Source organism: Oxyura jamaicensis, chromosome 2 (genome assembly GCF_011077185.1).
Source record: "Oxyura jamaicensis isolate SHBP4307 breed ruddy duck chromosome 2, BPBGC_Ojam_1.0, whole genome shotgun sequence".
Taxonomy (NCBI): domain Eukaryota; kingdom Metazoa; phylum Chordata; class Aves; order Anseriformes; family Anatidae; genus Oxyura; species Oxyura jamaicensis.
Window position 1 is genome coordinate 125,977,997 of NC_048894.1, and position 27,993 is coordinate 126,005,989.

The following is a 27,993-nucleotide window of genomic DNA, read 5'->3' on the forward strand; positions in this document are numbered from 1 at the left end:
CAACTTTCACCTGCTTGTTCTTATACAATTGCCTATTAGCTTGAGAAACTATTTTATGAAGTGGACTTACAGAATGTGATTTAATGTGTCAAACAGATTTTCTGCCTTGAATGTCTGAATTCCTCATTGTAACACATTTTAATTACTCTTGCAGCTCTTCATGGGTCTTTCCCTTAAGGTTTTTACATTTTAAATCTCTGATTTATGGACAGTGTATTTTGTTCCAGAAGTGGTTGCACCAGTGCCAAAAACAGATAAAATAGTCTCCCATGTACTCTTGCTTAATCTTTCCTGTTGATAAATCTAAGGATTATACTAACGCTTCTGATCAACAGCAGACTGGGAGGTCATCCTCAGTTGCCTCTCTTGCTCCTGATCTACCAGCCTTTTCCAGTTCCCCTGATGCATGGCCAGGCTTTATCAACTGTCTTTCAATACTCAATCTTGTATTTTGCTATAGTGCAGATAGATAATTATACTTGCACCTTCTCTATATGGTGATTTGGATCAGTTTGTACTGGTGATCTGTAGTCTTCATTATTTATCAGCTTCCTAGGTTCTGTGTCTTCTGTAATCTTTATGGGCAATATATTTATGCTCTCTTCCATGTCATTAGTAAGCATGTTAATAAAGCAGTGCAGCAGAATTAATCCAAGAATGACCTCACCAGCATAATACCAAATTACCAAATTACTGATTTTTTTCCAATAACTTTTTGAAAATCCCCAGTCTTTTAAAAATGATTTTAAAATGATTTAAAAATTAACATCATTTAGAAATGATTTTAATGCAAATGTCTTTGCATTACTGTGGTTTCCTCGTCAGAATAAATAACTGTGTAAAAACAAATCAAGTGACCTTCTTGATTGAGAGTATCATTCCTCTGACACTTGAAGATGGCAATCTTGTCTGACAAGATCTTTTACAATGCATGTTGGTTGGAAATTCTTTCAAATTTTGAAATTATTTATTAATGAAGTTTGGTATCATTCAACTGTTTTGCCTGAGCTCAGTGTTAGACTAGCAGGATCTCATTAATTGGGTCATTCTGTTTATCCTGTTTTAATAATGACACAGATATTTTTCTACTGGAGTACCAAAAATGATTCAGACAAACAATGCTTATTAAATAATTATCACTATTATTTACACTTCCTCATTTGCTAGAGGATAACTTCAGAATCTAAAACTAACATATTGCCGAGTTTCTCTTGGGCAGCAGTACTTTTATTATCATCAGAGGTTCTGAATGCAAATATATATATATATATTTTAACGCAGAATATGAATGCTTATTAGTTATTTCTCCTTTTCAGCATAACTATCAATAATTGTTATTTCTAAACAACATTCAGATTCATAGTGATCTGAATATTTTAGTTTTAGATTTAATATCTTTAATATTTTAGTTTTAAATTTCCTTCTCCATTTCTGACAGAGAAAGCTACATTTTTCATTCCACATTAAAACTCAAGCATTGTTACAAGTATGCATTTTAAAACAATACATATTTAGATGCACAACTGCCTTTTTTTTCAGAGACTACAATCAACACAGAGAGGAAATGAAAATAGGGGAATGTCTGGACTAGGTCAGACTGAAGGGTAGAATCCTGACTCCAACAGTAGTCAAAAGCAGACCTTTAGAGAATGAGATCAGAGCAAGTGTGTACAGGGATACTTCTTCCCAAATACCCTCCAGTCTCCAACAACTTGTTGCTCAAGAAATTCCTAAGCTCTTGAGGTGGTATCCTTGTGCTAATAACTCTCAATGGACTTTTCCTTAAATATGTCTGTCATCTCTGGAGCCCATACAGACTTCTGCTTTTTTTGCCTTTGATATTCTTTGACCTGAAGTTCCAGAAATGCAACACATGCTGGCTAGACTACAATATACTGCATAAATTTAATTGAATGCCAACTAATTTGTAATTACCAGGTTTTCATGCTTTTCAAAATTACCTTTCTTTAAGCACATGAACATAACTCCTGTGTTGATGTTAATTACATTGAAATGTACTGTAAGGGTAGCTGCAAATTATACAGCTCCTGATGATGGTCATCAGTTCCTTAGGCACTTTAAAAAGTGATGGGAAAAAATTGCTGAATTCTATTTTTAACGAGATTTTTGGAAGAAGCTACTGAATGTGCAGTAATTTCTATATCATGGCAACAGCCTAGCTGTGCAACTTCTAGTGCTGCCCAATTATCCACTGAGGCACAACAAATGTTGCTTTGAAGAAAAAACACAGAAATATATGTATATGTATATTTGCAAATATGCATGCACACACACACACAAAACACATAAACAAACATACACACTAACATACTTTTAAAGAATATACAATACTCTTATGTTTATGGATGCAATAGAGATTTATATTTCAAAAGTCTGTCGCTATCTGGCTATCAACTGTCCTGTCCCAGTTTTCGAAAAGAGTATTGTTAAGGACTGGAACAAGTGTTCCCCACTCCAGTTGGGTGTAGAGGGTTCTAGGTAGCAGACTGTATCCAGATAACGACTTAACAGAAGTCTGAGCCTTGCCTGTCTTTAGGTTGAAAAGCTCAGCGCTAAGATAGGCAGTGAAGGTGAAAAGCTTTCCTGTAGTACTTACCGAGCTGTTTGCTACTTCTTTTTCCACTGCTGAAGATGACTCATTATTAGCTGGATTCTTTGGTGCAGCAATTTCTGGTTTCTTAACTTTCGTATCAGGTTTGTTTTCTTTGGCATCTGGCTTACCCCCAGATCTAGCAGGACTTGGTTTCTGTGAGGGTGTTATCCGCGCAAGCGTTGATGGTAATGGGTTGACATATTCATCATCTTCTTCCCTGAGCTCCTGTGGAAGCACTGTTGGATTCAATTTTACATAATAGCCATGGTAGTGACCGTGCAGCTCCCCATTCTCTGTGCTGATGGGATTGTGGTGGGCTGAAAACTTTGACTGGTGTTTCACAGCTATCTCCTCCTTCACTGGTGCTTTTGAATATAAAGGCTTGTTAACTGTGGGTGTTATATTCTCTGTGGCTAAAAGCTTTTTTTCTTGATTGAGTCTTGCCCCAGAAGTGGAGCTTTGCCTTTTCAGATGTTTTGAAGGAGAAGGCTCAGAAGGAAGAGGAGGACTATGCCTCGGACTTGCCTCTGGGGTTCGAGGGGGTGTAGTACCTTTTCGATAAAAGTGAGGTGATTCTTTTGGGGTAGTTGGTTTTTCCTGAACTTTTTCTTCAGTTTTGTCTTTCACCTCCATTCCTTCTTGAAATTTTTGTTTGATATAATCAGGACCTGAAAAATAGTGTAACAAAAATATTAAAACAAAAATAAGACTTCACAGTAAAATTATTGTATTGGGATGTCAGACTAGCCAGTATCGCTAAAATGCTGGGGAAGGGGCTGTTACTCAAAAATTCATTGACTTCTGCAGAGATTTACCATAAATCACTTACTAGTTGAAGTTAATAAGTTACTGTAGCTTTTGACAATTCTTGGGACTCCTTACTGATTTGGTTCAGTCACCTTATGTCTTCAGCTTTGCAAAGGGTAAAAAGTATATAAATAATCTCTGAGGAAAGTCTGAGGGACTGAAAACTGACTTACCTTACATATCTATCTATTTATTTATCAATCTATCTATCTATCTATTTTTTCCATTCCTAAGAGCTATGTTTTGAGGTATGCTTTGCTTAATTACCCTAATCTATTTAACTGCTACCCTCATGATGATAGCATCTGTTTGACATGGAAGTTATTTAACAATCAGAATGAAATATCTCTTCTGCCCTTATAACCCACAGAATATAGGTCCTGAGTCAGGTTTTTTTTTTTTTTTTTTTTTTTTTTTTTTTTTTTTCTGTATGTGTGCACATCAGCTTATCTTACATAGATGTAAGTGCCTTGAACTCTCACACACACTGGCTTTGTCTTCCTAACCTGATCACACTTACCGTATGAAGACTCAGGTTAACCCCACTAGTGGATAACACGGTCCTGCTTCGAGGTTAGGAAGACAAATTCTGTCACATTCACTAGGGAAATACTTATAGAGCAGCCAGTATGAAGGATATACTTGCACAAAATCCTAGCTAAACACCCACAAACACTCACTCACCACTAGTGAGGACTCAATGACCAAGGTGTATTTTTATGTACTTGTTCACAAACTGCCTGATATACTCTGTTCCAGGTTTTGGTTGTCTGATTTAACAGTTCAGTGGAAAGATGGGAGCAAACACTCTATTGAAAGAATGAAATTGCTGTAAATCTGTCTGTACTGTGGGCAGCATTATCTACATTTCTTCCTAGGGGCCACATCCCAGATTCCAGGATCCGGCCTCTGAGAAGTCAGAAATGGGGAACTGTTAACAGAGAACTGCAATGATCTTCGTCATGTTAATAACAGCTCCTGCCAAATACAGTACAACTGTTTCTCTGCTTCGATCTTTTCTAATACAGCTACTTTCCTTTGATTTCTTTATCTTCTGTAAGTGAGGCTTATTTGTGGTTCATGTCAGAGAAATTCTGTGCCCAGAAAAAAATGTCTGCACACATTTTTCTCCTTTGAGATTCTAGGAGGTTCTAGCTGTGCTAGGCAGATACCGTGTTTTTACAGATGCCAGAAGCATATGCATCACTACACAGCACTGAGATGAGAGGAAGGAACAAAGAGCAGCATGAAGTTTTCGGAAGTTATGAATCATCTGGTAAGTAAGCATTGTTGAGAATGAGAACTACTCGGCAAGGAATTGCTTTTGAGGAGGAGAATTGCAAGGTTTTCAGTATCTTTGAAAACCACTGGTGAAAACAGGGAGTTGTTGAAAAAGAAAGCTGGACTTAGACAAGTCAGTATTTGTTCTCAAATGATGTTTGAGGGGGAAGCTTTGAGGAGGTAAGCCTGCACAAAAGGACTGGACTAAAGGCTTGGTTCTTAGGGAATTTTGTAATCTTCTTGGTAAAAGGGAAAGGCAGCACAACACAAGTTAAAATTACCATGTATGAAATCACAGTTACAATCAAAAATCACAAAATTCTCTGTCACGTAGGGGGTTTCCTTCTGTCTTTGCCAAGATGCATAAGATAATACTGAGGTTTCAAACATACATAAACTTTGGTTTTCTTCTCTTTGTCACATGGGATAAAAGTAGGGGTATAAAGTGAAAAAGATAGTTGCAAGAGCTCTGCCTAACCCTTAAGCCTAAGCCATGGAGCCCTCAATTTGCAATGACTATTTATTACATACATGCTAGATTGCTCCTTATGGTGAGAGCACCTCAGTCTGGAACACCCTCTCTTCAGCCTTACAGTGCTGCTCAAGTGGCATCCAAATTGATCTTGTGTGTACCCCCTATAGCAAGCTGCTGCAGCTCTTTCTGTTTCTGACCTACCTAGATTACTTACATCCTGTGACAGCTCTCCACTTCCCAATATGTGTAAATACCTGACATTTACTAATATATCACAGCACTTGGACTGAAGGCACTTTGGTAAGAAACACGCCTGGGCCTCATAAAATGTCAGCCTTCTCCACAGCTTCCTGTGATCACCTAAAAGCCTTCAATGACTGAACAGAGCGACTGCCTTCTCCCAAAACCTCCAGACAATTTTGGAATTTCTGAACCAAGGAGGGAGCCAGGTCTTGGCTGCTCATGTCTCCATGTAGAGCGAAAAACAACAGAAAAAAAAACAACAAGCCAACAAAAAAATATCTTTAACTGGAACTCTGTGATTCTGTGATTCTGTGAACTCTCCAGGGAGGTTAACTGCCAACAGACTAAAAGTATCATTTTTACTGGGCATTTGGCAGAATGTGATGCTAAGTGACACTGAGCCCAACTAGAGAAGGCTGTAGCTCTCTGCATCAAAGTGAAGTTTGAGGTGTCTGATAAGACATGGAGCAATTGCTTCAACGTAACAGAGCAAAAACTCCCTCCCACCCCCAAGCCGTCCAGTACATCACATATGACTATTAGAGATACATCCCTTGCATCCAACCCTGCCAGACATGTCTTTCCGACACTTGAATTCTTGGCTCTGTTCTGAAGTTAGCCTTGGAGACTCGCCAAGGACTTTTTTTACGTCTGTTCACTGTATTCAGTACAATCAGCTTCTGCACCTGTCTGAACCACTGACTCCAAGCAGAAAGAACACAGTTCCTGCTTTCTTCTGAGGATTACGAATACTTGTCAGGACTTAGCATGCCCCCATTGTTAAAGGCATTATCTAGCAATAGAGACATGGGCCACAGACTCCTCCTATTTCTTCTGTGTAAGTGAACTCTACAGCACGATTTTGAAGGAACGAGGGCCATAGATATTTGGAAAGGGAGTCACTAACATTTGATCCCAGAAGGTGGCTTAGCTGCCTGTTCTTTATAAGGAATCCTTTATAGGAGTTGAAGGTGGGAAGAAGGTAGGGTTGGCTTACCTGTCTAGGAAATAATCATGGAGTTCTGTTTTCAGTTCAAGAAATCTGTAGATATATTACTCCATATGATACTTCTGTGTACCTAAGAACCTGATCTGGAAAGCAGAACCAAGATGTTTTCTAACCACGATCAGGTTTCTTTGTAGATGAACCTATCTGTTTTCTAATGCTGACTTTCTTGGTCTGCTACCGCCTGTTCAAAATTGATGTGCCTTTGCTGCTGAAGTTTAGATATGGGGCAGTTTTGGTTCATAGAGCTAATTGTGAAGCCAGCAGTTGGATGGCACCACTGAAGTGTGAGTTAGCCAGCAGCTGAGTGGAATAGCCTCTGAAAAATGGAAAGAACTGTGTGGATATGTGCAATCTATGGGGAGTTGGATCCTGTAGTGAGCTGCTCTGCTTTGAAGAACATTTTATAGAATCATAGAATCACAGAATATCCTGAACTGGGAGGGACCCATAAGGATTGTCAAGTCCAACTCCTGGCTCCAGACAGGATATCTAAAAATTAAACCGTATGTCTGAGACCGTTTTCCAAATGGTTCTTGAACTGCAGCAGGCTTGGTGCCGTGACCACTTCCCTGGGGAGCCTGTCCCAGTGCCAGACCACCCTCTGGGTGCAGAACCTTTCTCTAACACCCAGCCTGACCTTCCCATGTCCCAGCTCCATGCCATTCCCTTGGATCCTGTCGCTGTCCCCAGAGAGCAGAGCTCAGAACCTGCCCCTCTGCTCCCCTCATGAGGGAGCTGCAGGCCGCCATGAGGCCTCCCCTCAGCCTGCTCTGCTCTGGACTGAACAAATGTCATTTATTGCTGCTGGTGAGGGATGCTTTGGTTTGGTTGCAGACACACTCATAGTTCTTCTAAATCTAGAATTTCTTGTGGAGTTTTTGTGTAACATGTCCTTCCTCCTGGAAGGTCTCCAGTAACTGATGTGACAGCATGTCCAGCCCTGTAAATGAGAAGAGAAGGGTGCCCTGGTTCTGCCATGGCATTTTTAGAGAGGTGACAGCCGCATGCTTTCTCCCATGGCCTAGTGAGGTATACATATTAGCAGCATGGTGCTGTTTCAGGATTGTGGCTCAAGCAGTACCTGAAAATGTCATCTTGCAGGATAGTGTAAATGCAGTCAATGTTTCCGAAGAAGGCTAAGAAGACACTTTGCGCCTTATCAGCTTGGAATTAAACCTGAAGCTCAAAACAGATTACAGAATGCAGCTTGGATAGTGAGAAAAAAGTTGTATATATAGATTCATATATTCCAGCTTCAAGCTGTACTCTTGCTATTCAGTCTCGGCAGTTTCACTGATTTTGGCCTCTGTGTGAAGAGGAAGAGATGAGGATATAGGAATAGGGTGGCACTGAAGGAGGATGAGTTCTGAAGGTGCTGAAGGAAGTAGGACTCCTTCCAGTAGGGCTGGTGACCCTTCAAGGAACAATTCTGAATTCCATTGTCAATATGCGTAACTGAGTAACCTGGCATAAATCACATTTCTACAACTTAATGACCTTTTGCCTCACTTTAGTATAATCATTTCTATATCCTTAAAATTATTAAGCTAATACTTCTTTTAATTGGAAAAGCAGTCCTATACAGTGACATATCAAACAAACAAAAACTATGATGCTTTGTGGTAGGACAATACATTTAAAAAAAAACCAAACAAAACAAACAAACAAAAAGAACACTTCTGTGGTTTCCTATTACTATAAAGTAATACAATAGTTCTTAGTAATATATAGAATTAAAATATAAATGGAATATTGAATTAAAATAGTACTAAGTAAACTAAAATATACTATATTATAGAACATTTTAGTTCAACATAGCACTATTTTCTGTTAGAGCTAATCCACTGCATCCTAATCTCTGGCAACTTTCTTTTTACTCTAGTATGACCCTGGACGTGCCTTACTTGATCCATGTGTAAAGAGTCTACGCAGCAGACACTCAGGTTTGAAAGTTTTTCCCTGAACCAAAATTATCTAAGACAGGGAATTGTGTTGATATCAACAAACAATTTCCACAGGATACATTTTCACAGTGCTGGGAAAGTTGTGTGAAACTTCACTAGGACATAAAATCTGATTCTGGGAGCAGCAAAAATTTGGGGAGAGTAGGTTTTTCTGATCTAACCTTGAGACACTAAGCAATATGAATGAGAGCCTCTCACCATGCTATGACAGGTGATAGTCCTGCAGCCCTGCACAGTATGTGACCGAAGCAAGGTCCTATAAGACCCTATAGACAAGTGCAGGCTACAGGAATTGGGTGTCTCTGGTCCTTTTTCAGGATTGGCGTTCCACCTGTAAACTGGCTAGCTGTTGCACAAGAGGTGCATCCTCCTCCTTTGCTTCCTCCTTTCCCTCCTCCTCCTTTTTCTCCTCCTCCTGTTCTCCTTCTCATTTCTGAACACCAAGCTACAACCTTTAAATCACTTAAAAAGGAATTTGGATGGAAAGTGCTGTAATTATATACTCTCTGCAAAAATGCTAATTTGGGAATTACCTGGCATTAACTAGGAGACTTTACTTAATTAGGTCATCATAACTTGCATAACTATATTTAAAACCTAGAGGTTGATGTTTTCTTAACCACAGAGACTGATTTTGTTCTTCAGGCAAGTCTTCTCTATTTGTTTTTCAAAGGAAAATGAAAACCAGAGCAAAATCACCTTCTTAGTATATGGAAATAGAATTTAGGCTCTTACTCCATGCTATTTTACAGTAAGTAAAAAACAAACAAACAAACATACAAACAAAACAAAACAAAAAAGAAACAGCTACTCAAAGAAAAACAAAACAAAACAAAACAAAACAAAAACACAACTTTATTAATAAATGTCTTACAATTTCTTCATGATACTTCTTCCACTCTTTACTCCCCATTCTTACAATTCAGGAAAAAAACAGTATTTCAATTATAAAATTATTTTAGTTGTCTTTTGAAGATCAAAAAAAAAGATGGCAATATCTATGTATGGCTATATCTATGTATGCTCCAGAAAATACTGTTTAAAGTACAAATGAGGTTGAAATTTTGTGATTCAATTTCAAAGTACATTTGAAACATTTATTAATTATTAGGAAATCTTTTTTTTTTTTTTTTTTTTTTTTTTTACTAGAATGCACATTATATAACGAAACCTGTCTAACTTTAGTACTATATAAAGAGTTAAGTAATAACTGTAGCTGTATTTTGACCTAACACATTTAATTCCCAGGTAACAAATGCCAATAGCTTCAAGAAAATTTATGTTGTATTTCTAGATAAATTCCATCCTGGAAGTGGATAATTTGATCTCTAATTCTGCTTACACATGTGCATTGTTAGCAGAAATACCCTCAGTCTTCATTGCAAGATTTACCTGACTGTTTGAGGGGTAATGGCGATAAGATCAAAGTTATTCTATCAAGATGGTGTAGTTCAGATGCAAACTCCAGTGCAAATCATTGGTGGTACCAAGAAATGCCTCAAAACTGCCAAATTTAGAGCCCCCCCCCCCCCCTTTTTTTTTTTTTTTTTTTTTTTTACTAAACTTCTGAATACTTCTTCAATAAAAAAAGTGAGTTTCTCCTCTGAAAAGTTCACAATCACAATCACAAAAAGTTCACAATACAACATAAAAGATAACAAATGGGTTAGACCCATTTTATGGATGGGGGAGCTAAAACAAAAGGAAATCATAGCCCAAAGCAAACGTTTCATCTGAGTAATACCTCTGAGTTGAATGGTAAGTTGTCAAAAAAAATACTGTTAGCTTAAAGTTTTGCAAAGTTCTTGGTAAAGTGATAACCTGAAGCTGCACAGGAAGTCTTGGTCAAATTTAGGGGTTGAATTTAAATTTTCTTAGTAACCAAAAGCTAACATAGGAGTTCAACCTTAAGTCTGTGATATGTCTCCACAAATGTAATCTTCCTGTAGAAATTGGAAACGTTTTACTGAACTGGAATTCAAACATTCATTTTGTTTGTGTTTGGGAGAATGAAATAGTAACTTCTCATTATATACCAGTACAAAACCAGGCCATAATATTATTGAAGCAAAACCTAAAGTCTTCTGTTTCCAAGTGAACTTTACTAGTTAAGGGAAAAAAAAAATCTTTTACTAATGCAGATTGCTGTATACTGTTTGAGAAATAAGCCAGTAAAATTCACCTGGTTTGTTATCTTCTGATGTGATCAATTGTTTTTTAGAGTATCACTGTTGGCAACAATATCTCTGATCTCATGATAAGATTTATTTGTTACTCTGATGAACGTTCATAAAACCTTAGAAGTCTGGTGGCATATCTGATGATCAGGACCTTTTTTTCCTGCAAGTATCCAAAATGCTAGCATGTTAGACTTCAGAATAGGATATCTATTTTATAATCATTCCTCAGCATTCAGGATGGTAACTAGGTGAGGGAAATAAAAATAATCATTTATCAGTCTGTTAAAAGAAGAGATTCAATGAGTCACTAAGAAAGTGCAAATAACTATATTCAGTAAGTTTTGGAAAGACAGGGTTTTTTATTATTGCTTCATTCTGAATATGCGTAGAGGGGGGGAAGAACTATAATTAACGTCACTAGTATTTCCTCTGTTTTATCCTTATTTTTCTGAAGGTTGTGCATGTAACAGGAAAAAAGGCTTTTAACTGCTAGGCTGCTGGCTTGAATTCAGCCCAAATGAATGGACAGCTGTGCAATGTCATGTGTGAAATGTGTTGATGAACACAGCAGAGTCTAGCTATGGTTATGGCTTTAGCAATGCTTGGCAGCCCTGTCAGCCATCTTGGCAGGCTGAACTGGGATGGAATGGGCTTGGAGTTGGAGAGGGTGGGATTGTAGCCATAGAGAAATCTATGATCATAATCTAAGGTGCTCAAAGAGGCATAGGGCTCAGAGAGATGGGTTCTATCTGATTTAGATATTGTAGTTCAGGATGTTTTTCCCCCAGATGTCTGCAGCACCCTTCCAATGAATATAGCGTCCCTGCAGCAGAACACGGAAAGGTACAACTATTTCATGATTGGGCCAACATGCAGCAAAGTTTGTGAGATATCTGGTCCCCAGACAGCAAGAAGGGACCTGACTTGATTGTCAAGTGGGAGGGATTCTCCTAAAAAGAAATACCCTTACTTCTGAATGACATGTACAGACCTCATTACCCTTTTTTGGTTGCACCTAGTTGGCTTTGCCATCTCAAATAATGGTTCTCCTTCAGCGTACATGAGAATGTTTTAAACAGAAAATCATACATTTGCTAAAATTTAAAAGTAAAGTGTATAACAGAAGAGAAATAAGAATTAAAATGGAAGGCATGGTTCACAATGTCTGTTGATATTTACAAGAAACTGAAGTTTGGGTGCCTGTTTTAACTGTTAGCATCTGATGGCATCTACATTTCTGTGAGGTATTACCAGTATTTTAAATGCTAATAAGCAACTTCCCTAGCAAGGGTCAAATCAAAAATCTTGCCTGGGTTAATTTTTAAATTCCTTCCAATACCTTTTTTTTTTTTTTTTTTTTTTATGGAGATACCATGGTTGCCTAGGAAAGCAAACTACAAGGTAAACATGAGGGAGAAGAGTGCATGTTTAGCATAATCCAAACATATCCTGAAATATAGTGTTTACTATTTGGGATGCTTTATAAGCTCTCTTGATTGACTTTCACTCCTAAATCCTCATTTCCTCCTCCTCCCCCCTTGAAAATACCTTCCCTTTGCTGAAATTTTATCCAGCTTAGACTTCTGTGTTTTTTCAGTCTATTGTTAACATTACTGCTTCCTTAAACACTATACCTAGTAGTAGCTTTTCTTCTCCTACTGCACTGGAAGCAACAGGAATACTAGTGTGCTAGCATGTGCCAACAGTTACACACTCACTAGATCCATGAACGTCACGGAGAATGATGCCTACGTGTATTTATTTTATGGAACTGTTGTGACTTGATCTGGTAGCCTGCTGTCCTTCAAGTCACGTACTACCAACGTGATCTCAAAATGTAACCCAAAGATGGTGTATAATGTGATCCTATGCTACTGCCACAACCTGACAAAGCCACATCATTATTTTGGGAAACAAAAGTTAGAACACATGAACCTTTCATTTAGGAATAACTTTAAAAGGTAGCATCACTAAATATAAACATATTTTCAATTCAGCTTTAAATGCAACTTTCCTTATTAAGTAAAGCTAAGCAGCTACACTAGGTAAAAACTGGTAGAAACTACTTACTAAGTGTCTCATGTAGAACAACCCCAAACACTTAAATTTCTGCGTATCAAGGATGCCCTCTCAACTATTTTCCTAACTCTTCTTAGGAAACAGTTTTGTGCAGTATCATAAACAATTTCCAAGTAGTTTTGCTAGAATATCTGTCTAGTATGTTTAAAATATCTGCCAATACTTTATTTTCCTGGTTTTGACATCAATAAAAATCTACATCAAACACTTCCTGTCACAGACTTTACAAAGACCAAGACTGCTGAGTTACTTATTTACTGGCTACACATACAGACACATGCATACACCTGGCCAAACCCATGGCTAGTTTTTATGCCTCTGTATTTACTCTGTTCTGATGTTTGCACAACACAAGGTAACTGTTAGTGTGGCCTGTGATCTGTCGACTTTGTTACTAGTCTATCTATTTCACACAGAGAATGAGATCTAAAACTACAAAGGTATTTGTTGAAAAGTATATGATATTATGTTATCTCAAAATGCTGTAAGAAACCTCTTGAAAGTATTAAATTGTCTTCTGAAGCACCTGGACTTGAGCTGCTAGCAACAACAAAGATAAAAAAAAAGGAAACGGAAATCATATACAACATTACAAACTTGTGAGTCTAACAGTAGGATGACACAACAGAAATGTTTGTAAGGAGCTCAGACTGCCTCCTCTTTCCCTCCCTGTCAGTTCCTGCAAATCTGAAGTTAATTTGAGTCGTCCCATCATTATCATACCTGTATATAATACACAACTTGTATTTTTAATTTTGTATTCCCAACAGCTCTCCAATAAATAATTGAAGAATAAAGAACAAATGAATCTCTAAAAGTAAGATCTCCTTCCACAAAAGGTTCCTAAATGCGTCATTATGGAGCATACGTGTATACTCTGAAAGATGTGAGGGCAGGAAAAAATAGACTAATGAATCTAAAAACTGTCTGCAGCCAACACTAAGTAAAAACAATCTACTTATTCTGATTGTCCAATCTCTGCTTCATTTCTATTACTGTTTTAATGGTGACTAAAGTTGCTGTGACATTTGTAGAAACAGAAACAAAATTCATAATAGTATTTGCATAGTAGATTACAGTGTGTAAGCTCTTACACTTTTGGACTCATTACCACTAGAAACATGAAACAGATTTATCCCAGATGATAGACAACACTTTGAGTGCTGCGCAACTCTCTAACACCTCACTGGGACATCAGCTCATGGGCACAGAAATTGCTCATGACCAGCAATCTTAATTACTGCACGGCTTTCTTTACTTACCCTAACTCTCTGCTGATGAATACTGACAGAAGTTCAAAAAAATATTTGACAAGATTATATGGTGTTGGCATATGGCTCCTGTATTTAGGCCAGGCTTCAATTTTCCAGGCTGGATAATATACACACATTGTACTTAACATGAATGCTCCCAGCTAAATAACACACGTGCTATAATCTACTTGAATGCTTCTGAGCCTGCAGGCTGCTTAATATGAAATAGCTGAGAAGGTAACTTTTAGCTTTTTCACAGAAAAAAAGCAGAGCCTATTTTAGGTCAGCCAGGCTGCAATGGGGCATGAGGGAGATTGAAGCCTATGGTCAGTTTGTGCTTTACTGTTATTATTAAGAACAAGAACCTCTGTCCATGGGAACCTGCTTTCTGAAAATTGGAAAAAAAAATCCCTGGAAAATTTAGCAAATGTTAACTGCAGCAGTGGTGATTTTTAAGCTCTTTTACGTCTATCGTAAAGGATGGGCAGAAGTGAAAGGCTATAATTTTGCTCTCATCACAACTGCATATTATCTGAAGAGGTAAGTATGTATATAGAGAGTCTGTTAATGTGGAGTAATAGCCCTCTTTACCCAGTAAAATCATATTTCTTTACATTTCTCCCAGCATGTTCACGCTTTCCTTGTATGACGATGCCCAAAGCTATAGACACTATTTCAGAGTGCATGTCACTGGCATCATGCAGAGAAGGGACCATTACCCTTCTTCTCCATGACGTGCTTCTGTATATGCAGCCTGGAATAGACACTTCTCCTGCTGGATCACATTTCAGGTGCATGGCTATCATCCTGCTCCATGGGAGTCTGGCAACTGACCTCAACAGGAGCAGGTTCACATCTCATCTCCAACTGGCTGAGTCTGTCAGCCCCTTAAGGCTGTCTCATAGCACTTCTGAGGAGCAAGTCACTGTCTTCAATTTAAATACTGTCTGATAATTCTGCAAACTAGCTTGCAATTGGTGAGTGGCTGTTGGTGTGAATGGTAGTGCTCACTTTCTGCTATCTGTGAAACATTACTGAGAACTTTGTTTTTCTCTGTTCTGGCTTGTGTTTGCAACGTATCACTTCACTACAGCCTGTTGATTTAAATAATGTTGTTCACCATATTATAAAAACACACAACATATCACCCATGATATTTAGCTAGTTGTTAGTAAAGACTCCCATGAGACAACTAAAAATTTCTGTTGGTCATTTTATTAGGCTTCTCTCTCCTTGCTATTTTACATTTCCATTTATTACTTTTTTTTTCCTCTCATCAACAATATCCAGTATTCCTATTGGAACCAGACAGGAAAACAGGAAAACTATCTAAACAAGTTTGATCCTCCTTTTGAAAATATTATGAATTAGTAACTGTCATGTCCTTTTTTTTTTTTTTTTTTAACTAAAATATACAGTTTATCTTAGTTCAGGATCAAAACCAGAACTATTTAACATCAAAGCTGTCAACATAAGCATCCCAGTTCCCCGTGAGGCTTTGATAATAGTCTATTGAAGCTGTATCACATGCATTGCTTCTTGGGCCACATACAAACACGGAAGAAAGAGCAGGTTTTTCTGTCCTGCATTTTATTGCCTTTACAGAACTTGATACCATATACTAAAAAAAATTTACACCAAATTTCTTACACAAACTAACCCCCAAGCTCCTGGTCCATCTGTTCACATATATTAGAAATTACTTAATTTATAGTAGTTGCTCTACTGATACATCTCAATTAGCTTCAGATTAAAACAGTAACCACTTCCATTAAGCAACTTTAAGAAACCACAAAATGACACAACCTAGAGATTTTTGGAGGACAAGAAAAATATCATTCATAGCTGTCAGATGCTTTTCAATACAACAGTATTGTTATTTAGTAAATTTAATAACCAAGTAAAATTTTCACCAGTCATTCTAACTTTTGGCTCTTTCAGAATTCTTATCTGACAAAGAAACAGTGCCTGTACTGTTTTTTTCTCTAAACACCTTTCTGCTTTAGGAGTAATAAAAAAGCAGAGCCGAGGATATGCACCCAGGGCTTGGGTTCTAGACATCAGCATTTCTTATTCCTGTGGATTATGTGACAGTTAGACTCAGTGTTGGGAAGACATGAAATGTCATCAAACAACTGAAATTACATTTGAATGATTTATATGTGGAAAGTAACTAGACAGAGTTTCAGATTCTGCTGATTCTAGTCAGGAATTTATATACACATTACTGACTTGACTTAAACTCTATACATTTCAAAGGGAGAATTACTTGCCACTGTGATTCATCATGTCATCATATGGTAATGGAAGACTTCAGATTTTAAAAAGTTTCCTTTATTCCCTTGAAAAAAACACTGAATTATGAACTTTAAAGATGCAAAAGCAAGAGTCAAATAAAGAGATCCAAAATGCACTGCTTTTAAAGTATGAGGTTTTATGAATTTTGTTGGATGGTAAAGGGTTAATTCAATATTTTTCAATATTAAGAAACAGTATGTATATCTCTGTGGGAGACAGAGGGATTTGGCCAACCTCTTTTCAGTGGTTTGTGGGGACAGGACAAGGGGTAACGGCCACAAGATAGAGCACAGGACGTTCCGCACCAACATGAGAAAGAACTTCTTCACAGTGAGGGTGACGGAGCACTGGAATAGGCTGCCCAGGGAGGTTGTGGAGTTTCCTTCTCTGGAGATATTCAAGGCCTGTCTGGATGCCTACCTGGGCAGCCTGCTCTGAGGATCCTGCTTTGGCAGGGGGGTTGGACCCGATGATCTTTCGAGGTCCCTTCCAACCCGTACAGTTCTGTGATTCTGTGATTCTATGTCATGAAAACATGGCAGTATTCATTAAGCTGCACCGCACTCCTGGCAAAATTAATTTTTTACTTGTAGCAATGGACTCAATTAAGAAACTTACGAAGTGGGCTAACATATCTGACTACTGCACTGGAAATGCTATAACTATACAAATTCAACAATCAGTTTAATTCTGGTAAAATTAGGGCATGTGCTTAGCCCTCCGTCCTATTCTGGCTTCTTTCCCGAGATATTATTGATCTTTGTATTTTAAAAAACCCCAATCACCATGTCACTTACCAGTCTTACACAGTGTCAGTTCTCCCTCTTCAACTCTAAACTCTAGGTTTACACCTCTAAACTCTTTATTTGCCATAACCCCTTACTGCTCCTCTTCTCCAAATCTAACCCATACTTCACTGTTTAGCAACTGCCCAACAAATATGTTTTTAACCTCATCTGATACTTTCTGAGGAGCCTCTGCTGATTTCTTCGTCATATCTCAGTACCAGTACCTTATTCTCAACCTCCTTTGACGCAGTTGGCCACATACTCTTCTGGAACATTTTTCTGCTGCTAATTTCTATGATTCATCCTCTTATTTTCCGCTCATTTTTCTTACCCTCTTTAAACATACTTTCAAGGAAGAGAATCACAGATTACTCTGTTCTTGGTCCCACTTCCTTCTCTTCTTACACTCTTCACCCTGTCTAATCTCACCACCCAAAAAAAAAATCAACTACCAATTCCATGCTGGCTATGTTTCAGTTCCAGATTTGACTCCTGTTCAGATTAAGATCTGAGAGAATAACAGTTACATGAATAAAATGTAGAAATCTTCATCGTCTCCAAATTCTCACCATGATCTTTCATACCATTCTGAGAAAGGTATTTCTCTGTATTACTCAGGTCTGTAACTTAAACACCATATTTCTTTTTCAGATCTCTCTCTCTAAACTCTCTCTACTTCTAGGTTAGCCTTAGGTCTTGCAGACTTTCTTTGAATAAAATGATCTGTATATTATTAATCTATTTCTCTGCCCCTGGCAAATGTGGAACACAGTTGCAAAGATCATTCTTTTTCTACCCCTTCCTCTGAAATACATCTCTGGCACCCCACGTCCTATAAAAACAACAGCAAAGAAGTCCACAGACTAGCAGCAAGTATTAATTGCTTGTGGTCAAGTAGATCTCGATGCTCTCACCAGCCCAGTATAACTGATTTCACATGTTTACAAACAAAACCCTTTTTCAACATAATTTAAGTCTGCACTAGTATAATAAAATTCTTTAAAAATAAATCACCATACTCTAGTGAAAAGTGGCACTGTAAGTCAAGTTCTCACGGTATAGACCTTGTTAGTTGAATTTCAACTTGGAACAAATATTTATGACAGTTATAAATAGCATTTATAACGGAAACGTTGACATGCTGTGATAATGCACCCATGTGATAGACCCTAATTCATTTTGTCCTTGGCTAATGGACACTGGGACGGACCAATATAGAAATCTACTGGAGTAGGACAACAGTGGTCAGGTTCTGTGTCCTGGAAGGAATGGATCTTTTGGAGGGCAAATGAATAATACTGAGTGGGAAACAAAAGTCAATTAAAATGCTAAGGTAGCACTGACCTCCTTCTCTCATACCTCCCATGGTGGCAGCTCAGAGGGATATAGAAGGCTTTAAGAAGGTACTTCACGATAGCAACTTTGCAATGACAAAACCCAAGTTAGCCCAGGATAGTTGCCTGACTATCCGTTTAGCTTCACAGTCAGATTCTGTAGCCTTTACAGTTGTATAAAGATGTAAATTAACTACCTCAGTACTTAATGGAAGCCTGTGAAAATTACAGTGATTTCAACAGCTTTATTTCTCTACAGGAAACTGGTTCTCTGTTATTAGTTTTTAAAGTTAATTACGTGCTTTTTTTTCCCTAAGCAAGTCATTTGATTAGGTCACTCAAAAGTATGTTGGAGTGATTGACAAAGCATTCCAGAAGAATGAAGGCAATTCCTTTGCAGTCTCTCCTTCCTTTGCCTTCTCCCAAGCCCACACTCTCTTGTCCCAGATGCATTCAGGAAAGCTGGGGAGTGAGCTGAGCCAACGTGTGTGTGACAGTGGGGCAGGATGGATGCAGGCTGCCAGTGAGTTGGGTGGTCCTCACTGGGCAGGACAACAGATCTGGATGGGTGCACAGATAATGCATAGATAATGCATCTGTATCTAGAGCTTGGCAAGACTGGTGATAAATTTGGAAGTCAAGTGGTCAGACAATAGCTATAAAAAGAAAGGAGAGGACAAGAATAAAGTTTGAAGCTCACCTTTTCTTTTAGCTCACATTGTTTCTTTGATTATCAGATAAAACACAAGTGCCTCGGTATAGGGCTCTCCAGACTTATGTAGAAAGAGGATGGAAGCAATAAATTGTACAGGAAAGATGCCACAGGAAGAATCCAACAACAGTTGCATGAGGATAATGAAGCCGTATGTCAAATCATTTCAGAAAATGAACAGGCTCTTGCATGACTAAGAATAACTAGTGAGCTTCCTTATGTTTTAAGGCACAAACTGATGGCATGGCTGGTAACTGTAATCAGGGGGAAATGCTCATTGTAATTGGCTTTTTAAATAAAGATATCTGGCCTGGTCCACATGCATTTAGCCAGTACATTCCTGTTAATTAGAATCAGGAAGAAATCTCTCTTTCCTGTCCATATGGAGTTTGCATTTTGTGAACTAGAGGAGGTGGAGATGGCAGAGAGGAGGAAGATGGGAAGGATGTGTTTTCTTCCGAGGCTACAGACGTCAACCAGTGGTCAAAAGAAAATGTAAAATGCAGTTTCTCTTTAAGGCATTAGAAACCATCAGAAACTGCCCATTGCTTAAAATGCTTTTATTTCTGAAACCAGTGATGTCAGAATTTTAAGCAGTAGTGTTGCTGTAACGGTACACATACATAAGAAAAAATGCTGGTAAAAACTACAAATTCTTACTCTTTTTATTAGAAAAGCTTTGTTCCCTGCTCATATATTTCATCTAAAATTCTGTCCATCTCTTTAGCAAGAATTAACTGATAAATTGCTTCTCTATTTCTTTTGTGCCCTGTTCAGGATGTCAAAAGCTGGAAGACTTGTTCTTGTGAGCCACATGTGTTCTTCAGGCAGCTGGTTGGCCTGATAAATAATCTGCCATAAAACAATTCAGATTTGAATTTCCAGAGCTTAATTGGTCCAGGGTAAAGTGCCCAGACTGTTCTTACCCTGCAGCAAAGTAGTTTTGTCCCTCTTTCATTTAATCAAATGTTATTCATTCAAACTGAATGAAAGAAGAGTATACATTTGCTGCAGGATATAGATGTACACAGACAATTACAGCTTAGCTGTCCAGTCTGTGCAAGTTCATACTTCAGCTTACCTCCTGACAGCGTGTTTACAAGAGTATATGCTAGAGATGGTTTGTAGAATTTAGCATGAATAGATAAGTCACAGCATCCATTAAACTTAGACTAGAACAATCTTCTCCCTTTTTACTGGGTGCCAAAAGCCTTTCTTTTCTGTTATGTCTTTGATACAGTACTTCCATTAGTCATTTACCCTTCCCTAGGCTTTAACAAGAGACACAAAACCACTTTTACTGGTTTTCTCTGAGCAAAATAAATAAATAAATAAATAAATAAAAATCTCAAACTGTCCTTGGATAACTCCCTTGACTGAGAAAATGGCTCAGGTTTCATTTGTTTCCTGTCCTGACATGCTCTTTTCTGACACATCTACAAGTTTAGTGATCCCTAGAGGAAACAACAGGTCAGATCTGGGATTTCTCAAAATTTGTTGTATTTAGCAATAAAAAGGCCTGTAAAGTCTGGCCTCAATAAAGTCCGCAACATTTGCTAAATGTACAAAACCTACAACCTTGAGGGTAGGCCTCTACTAAGATATGCCATTTTCATTGCTATCAGTCACTAGAAGAATTTTGTCTGAGTCCAGCATGAACAAGCTTAGAGAAAACAGCTCCCTGAAACCTAATGAACCCCTAGACCATGGCACCAAGGTTTTCAATCACACTTACTCATACTTGCTTTCCTTATATGCAAATATTAAGGTAATTAATTACTGGGAAAATTAAATCTGAAGATTCCTATGGCACCTCAATATTCATGATTCACACTGACATCATTATTTGTACCTGCTGAATGTTGCTTTGCTTCCTAACGCTTTGTTCTCATTTCAATCTTCTTTTAAACTACATTACAAAGCTGGAACATCTTGGCAGCTTCTGATGAATGTCTTAATGAACATAAAATTTAAATGAAGAGAAAGTAATTGGGAAGTGAGAACTGTCATGGTAGAATGAGTTATGAATGCTCGCTGTAATTATAAATTGTGTATAATACTAGGATATATGGCCCAGAAGGCTGCATTTTAAGAATCTGAAACTTAAGAGCTTTATCAAAGATTTTCAAATATCTAAATGGACTTAGGTCTCAGGTAGTGCAGAGATCACTCCTTGAGACAGACAAAAACGCTTAATTTGTTTATGGAGAGGTATACGTATTTCACGTTTCTCTTTCTTGTTGATTTGCTACATACATTTAGTTCTTGCTGACAGCGTGTTTGTTTACCATTCTAAGCAGTTGAAGCAAAGAGAGAAAAATTACGCTTTCCCACCATAAGTAATTTTTAAGACAATTTAGCACAATGGTAAGCTTTCTCTTAACAATAGTTTCACAAACTGAGATACAATGTGTGTCATTAGCTTTTAGAAGCACTAACAGAAGCTTAAAAAGGAATTGTAAAAATAAAAAGCTCAAGCAACAGAAGAAAATGGAGAAATTGCTATTAGAAGGCAACAATGCCTACCTTATTTTCATTCAAACATAGGAAAATGCTACTGGAAGAGTAGATACTTGCTGCTGTTTGCGTGAGGGAATGTAAACATTTAAAAAAATATATTTATCTATTTTATTATCTTAAATGACAAAAGTTATTGCTAATATTGCCCTATCATATATCACTCATAGTACGGAATGTGAGAAATATATAAATAAGCAAGCACTTGTACATGTGAGTCTCAGGGTTAACTGGTACCACTCTGGAAGAACGTATCTGAAGACATCACTAACACTGTGGATGAAAAGGCTCTCTGACACAGTAATACCTGAAAGCATCACAATGATGTACAAAACTGGTGTTTTGCTGCAGCTTATTTGGAAGAAGTGAAATTTAGTCAAAATCTCAGCATCTTGAAGTCATCCACGCAAAGGGAATAACAATCTTTTCAAATGTATACAAATATCCTGCATTTAGCCAGCCTGAAAATAATGAGGAAATGTAAAATTTAGATTCCAGAGGAGTTATTTATCTTTTGACAACTAGCTAATTAATTAATAGACATTTCCATACTAAGAATAGAGTCAGAAGACATTGAGAAATGTTTTGTTACTCACTATAGACACATAGAACTGGAATGGGGGAAAGGATACAAACCCTTGCCTTTGGTAACAGAAATAAAAGTTTAAGTGAGAGGAAAATAAGAAGCCTACACCTCCTCTCCCCAGATCTCAGCCAGTTTGTCAGCAATGTTACTTCCTATCCAATGGCAGGAAGTAAAAAAAGACACCTAACAAATTCTTTATCTGGTGGATTTCTTGGTGTCACATTTCACACCATCACACGTTTACATTTTCTCTGGAGTATTCTGGCCATTTCCTTATTTCAAGGATTCAGCAGCTTTGAAATACTTCACTTCAAGTGCTTTAACTCCTTCATTTCTATTCTCAGTCAAGCTTTCCTTTGACAGGGTCCTTGCTATTAGTTCTTTGCATGACTGAACTTATGACTTCTTAACTTATGACCAGTAAGATGAACTGCTGCTATAAACTGGGACTTCATCAGTTTGTGAAATAATGAAAAAAAAAAAAAAAAGAAAAAGAAAAAGACTTTGGTATCACAGGAGTAAATGTGGGCCACTGTAATGAGTCCACAGAAGAGGAAGTACTGAGGTAATTTCCAACAGTGAAAGGTACATACTGATACCATGTTAAAGCCAGTAAAGTCTTATTGCTGCAATTACTTCTGTTGAGCACTGCCAACAGTTCTGGTCACCCATGTTAAAGAAAGACACATTTAAAGCAGGATGGATACAAAGAAAGGTTGATAAGGGGAATGGAGATTCTAACCTGTGTGAGGTGACCAGCCTTTGGCTTATGTACTAAACAAATAAAATAATAAAGCCCCAACCCTCCCAACCCCAATACACACAGATTGCTCTCTACAACAGAATACTTAGAAATAAACAAAAAAAAAAAAAAAAGGAAAAGAAAAAGTGTTGTTTAAGCTAACTGACAATAATGACTTATGAACCAGTTATATGTAGTGATATACATTAAAAATGAAGGCAATGTGGATTGTTAGAAAATGTTGAAAAGATAGTTCTTCAGTTATGAGGTCTGTACTATGTAGTAGTACCTTTAAGGACAAAGGGGTTTGTATCTGCAGAAGATTACTGTAAGTGTATACAATAATCTATTTTAGAATAAAAATGCAGACAAGTCCTCAAAAAGTAATACATGATACGAAAACTCATTTGATAGGTGAAAGAAAGGACAAAGTTCTGAAAATACATTAACTTGCATAAATGAAGATCCATTTTACCTATTCAACCTTAAACTAAAGAGCAATACACAAAAATATTAACTTATTGGAAAGACACCAGAAAAACAAGGCAAAAAAAAATTGCTTTTTTTACATCAACTTTCCAAACCGTGTGCCTGGCGAAAATGTGTTGCAGTGTGACACAGAATTAGATGACACAGAATTGATGCCATGATATCCTGAGTCTGGGACTAATCTTCCACAGAGCACCACAGGCATAAGAGGAAAGACTCCCTCACGAGTTATATATGTGCAATGGCAAAGCATTCTTCAGAACTCAGGCCTTAGCTAGCCAAGACTGTCAAAATTTCCCTCAGATAGTAAAAATGATCTTTCCCGTAATGAACACTCTACAAAAACAACCTGAATTTCTATTGATTTATGTTCTCTGAAGTCTTATGTTGACATCATCCTGAAGAAGCGATTAACTTCAGACAAAGCTGAATGCTTGATACTGACTTTTTGGCATTGTTTAATACAAAGCAACAGTCAACAAATAATTAAAAAATGAAAATAAAATCACCCTGAGGAACATACAGTCTTCATTACTGTCACATAACTACTGCTTCTGTATAAACAACATTTAAAATTGAATAAACTTTGTAATTTAACACAGAACCTTTCTACTACAGGAAAAAAGACTAGCCACAGTACAAAACCAATCTATAATTACCTGGTTGGTAGAAATTTGGTGAAAGTTCTCTGGCAACTGCTCTTGCAATATCACATTCCTGGCGAGCAGACTGAGCAGCCTGATCCGCGGCATCAGCTTTAGCTCTGGCATGTGCAGTTCTGTACAGAGTAGAAAACAGTTTATATGCAGAAGAGTCTATTATGAGTTGCATCAATAATGCAAGAGTAAACTCCTGCTGCCCTTAGCTATTGTGCACTGTACTGAATAGTGCAGTTAGTCCCACTTGCTGTGAATCACTGAAAACCAAAGTATTCCAAAATCAACGTGTCAGTCATTTTTTCAGTCCTGCTCATCCTAGTATCACATTTACTTGTAGGTACACAATTCACAACCCAGCTAAATATTTAACTTTCTCAATAGAAAACAAAAAAAGAAAAAAATACATCTAATTGAAATTGAGATTATGATTATTTGGTCAAATGCTAATACACAGAAGTATACGGAAGGTCAGACTGGGACACTACACTGACTCCCAAACAGGGGTCTTTGAGACCAGCACACATGGTGGTCAAAGGGACTGTGGAATGCCTTTAAAAACACTTTTACAACATTTCATAGTTAACATTCAATACTGGAGAAAGGGCAAAAATGAGGTATATTGTCCCCAAAATTTGAGAAATGTGTTCTACAGTCAGATCATGTTGGAAAAGAATCGGATGGAAAATGTGTGTTTGATGCTTCAATAGACATTTATATAAATGGGGACTTAACACTTCTAAATTCTTGTAATTCACTGAATTTCTTATCCAAAACAATCTGAAAAGGCAACTTTTCTGAAGTCAAGACAACAGTTTGGAATGCTTTCATAAAGTAATCTTCACTCTGCTTCTCTCTTTTTCTTTTTTTTTTTTTTTTTTTTTTTTCTTCTGTTATTTTTTAAAAAGACTCAAGAATAGCTTGTGCAAGTGACTGTCTCTCCTGACTGCAAATTGATAGCCGTGTTACTGCACAATTGCTTCGCTGTTTGTCCCATCTTCCCTCACCACTTCATTTTTTAAATGGTCATCTGTATAAAAATTCCTGATGGTAGTGATCTTTGTATCTCTGCAGTGCTAGCATATAGCCTAGAGCTATAAAACGCTTCATTAGAACTGAGGGGAAGCTAAACATGGCAAAACAGCAGAGTTTTTCAGAGCCTCTAGAGAGAGTCGTAACATTTCTAAAACAGTTATATTGAATTTTATGATCTCAGGAATTTTCTCATAGCATTCTAGCAGAAAGCTTACATTTAAGTAAGAATAAATTAGCAAGACAACAAAAGCAGCAATTTTTCTCACAAAAGCTGGGTGATAACATCAACAGCAGCCAAATAAATGAAACCCCCAAACTTTAAATGATTTCTATGTAAAAAATCAGTTCTATTTGCAAGGAATGAAGATGAGTTCTATGTGTTTTAGACACAGGAAGAATTAAATGTTAGTATTGAACTGAATGAGCACCAAGAGATTAACAGTATTGCAGACTTTGCATTTCTAAAAAGATGCTTAATCTCATAGGGTACTAGTATAAACACAGACGTAAAAAAACCACATAGACAGTTTCATCTGTGGTGCCTGGAGAAGATTTATTTAAGTTACATCCTCCCCAGAATGTGTATGTGGATAAATGTTGAATGTTATTTCAAAGCTTAACTTGTCATAATTTAATGGACAAATATCAGCTTATGTTGCTTTCTCATCAGTCCCTCTAGGTCTCCAAAAAGAAGATTATAATGAGGAAATAAGTGATAACACCTTTGACTTGTAGTCAGGATCAGGAAAGAAACTGTTAATCAAAACAAACATACATTATAATCCCATGTGTGTTCTGTGCAATTCATGAATGGTTGTACGGTATGTGCTTGCTTAGTAACAGCAATCAAAACCGTTCTTTCTCTATAATCATTATTTTCAATTAGATGAGCTATTCTTAGCTCCTGCATAATTACATCTACGTAGTGTAAACCTAATGAAGCAATCATAGCGCTGGGACATTGTTTTATGAGACAATAATATAGTCTGCACATGGATAAACTAGACTCTCATCACCCTTTTGTGATGATAGAACAACCAGACTATTCCCACATAAAAATAGTCTAACGCTATTGCCACAGCTGCAGTAGACACTTTAAAAGCTAGTATACTAAATGACCAGCATCAGGAAAACATACTGCCAGTTGTTAATTGATGCTTGTGAATTTTTGTAGTGTTACACCCAAGAAACATCCTGTCTAACATGTACTGAAACAGTGAAGGAATGGCATGGTTACTCAAGGAATGAGCTAGTGAAGCTTAGCCACGTGAAGCTGGGCAGAAGCAAGTCACAGCAGGAAGAAGCCAGTGGAACAGAAGGCAAATGAGTGCTGCTTTGCTTGGCTGCCTTATTTTTCACCTTTTATTTCTTTTTTGCCTTTCACTTCCTGCCGTTCTGCTGCCTTTGTAGCTGCAGCCAGCCAGAAACGTGCGCACGTGGCTTTACCAAGACATCTCCCTGCTGGCCTCTTCAGCGAGCATCATCCATGACACTTGGCAAATGCCGAAAGAAGAGAAGTGGGCAGCATCTAGCTCTGTATAACACAGGGCTGCACACTCCATCTGTGAACACACGTTCGTCATTATTTGCGTTATTTGCTATTAAGCACCTTGGCATTTGGATGCTTTACTGGCTAACTACCAATGTGTACTTTTTGGTCTCAATTTGCAATTGTATCTTCAGACTTTTTTCACTTCATGCACGCTTACTTGTTGCAGACTCAAATATTTTTCTGTTGATATTTAATATTCTTTTATTTTTTAATTCTTTCACATTTGATTTGCTTGTGTGTTTTCCAAATTGCCTACTTAGAGTAACTCCTGCTTGGCAATATGTTTTGTTGTCCTTGCTTTATTTTGCCCTGCATTCCCCCACTAGTGAGGTTATTAGCAGAGACCGTGGAGATGGATCTTGGTGTTGAATGATAACTTTTTACCAAAGCCAGACAGCCCTACTGAAATGCAACTCATTTGCTCCACTCATGCTCTACACAGTGTAGGAAAGCCTATTTCTTGAACTTGTGCCCTGGAGTAATTTTGTCACTGTAAAGTCTTGCAGTTTTGTTTATTATCAGTAATTTATCACAGGCATTTAAGCCTGTAACTTGATATGTTGAGTCAAAATCATCCACTATCTACTTGAGAATTGTTGTATTTTTCTTCTCTTCACCAGAGAACTCCACATCTCTCGCTGCAACAAGAAAACTTTATGAGCACTTTTGAAAGAGAAAACTCAAAAATTTCTCCTCTGCCCACAGCCAAGAAAAAGACTTCTGCAGGTTTTGCATGCTGTTCTACACATTCTCCAGGAAGGGTTAATCTGTAGTCTCAGCAGCAAAATAGCAAAATAGAAACTATGCAGGAAAGTACGCCTCAACCCACAAACTGCAAAACAGTATGAGAAAATAGCGACCTGCTTTGCAATGCTGCATTTGGGTTCTAACCAACAGCAAAGGAACTTTAATGATTTATTTTCTTTTAATTCAACAGAGACTACTTTGTGAAAATGAATTCTCATCCACTGTATCACATAATACACATTACTAAGTTTGGAACTGCCATGTGTATATATATGTGTACCTACCTGAAAGCATTATCCTACCATTAATATTCTGTATGATGTCTCAAAAGGACTTGAAAACTTTCAAACCAATATAAAATTAATGCGTTAAAAATAAATTACATTTAGAGGAACAGTCTGCCACTTAACTGATGAGCCCACAGTGGTCTTCAATGCAATCACAACAGGGATAAAATCAAGTCACACCTGTGGTAGGAATCAAGCTGTTCTTACATTAGAATATGAAGCCACAGCTACAGCCACAAGCTCAGACACAGTACTAGTAGTAGGCGACTGTATGTGGAGCCCCTAAATCTACCAGTCTATGTCATGAGCGAATAAGTGCTGCAGGACTGATGATTAACAGAATAA

General features: G+C 37.5%; 1 protein-coding gene and 1 long non-coding RNA gene across 7 annotated transcripts in view; one reads left to right on the forward strand and one right to left on the reverse strand.

Annotated features, from left to right (window-relative positions):
• The window catches only part of JPH1 (junctophilin 1), a 91,539-nt gene that overhangs the window by 11,841 nt on the left and 51,705 nt on the right, over window positions 1-27,993 (reverse strand). For 5 of the 6 annotated variants that reach the window (XM_035316540.1, XM_035316537.1, XM_035316539.1 and 2 more), the window contains exons 3-4: window positions 24,031-24,149; window positions 2,618-3,282 (exon numbers count right to left, since the gene is read on the reverse strand). In XM_035316540.1, the coding sequence (XP_035172431.1) occupies window positions 2,618-3,282; window positions 24,031-24,149 (784 nt within the window). Of the gene's footprint in view, window positions 1-2,617; window positions 3,283-10,665; window positions 10,725-24,030; window positions 24,150-27,993 lie in introns of those variants that run through there. The other variant, XM_035316541.1, reaches the window with a different exon arrangement.
• Window positions 4,003-4,526, forward strand: LOC118161318. The gene is made up of 2 exons (XR_004747942.1): window positions 4,003-4,354; window positions 4,397-4,526. It is a non-coding gene; the product is annotated as an uncharacterized LOC118161318 (long non-coding RNA).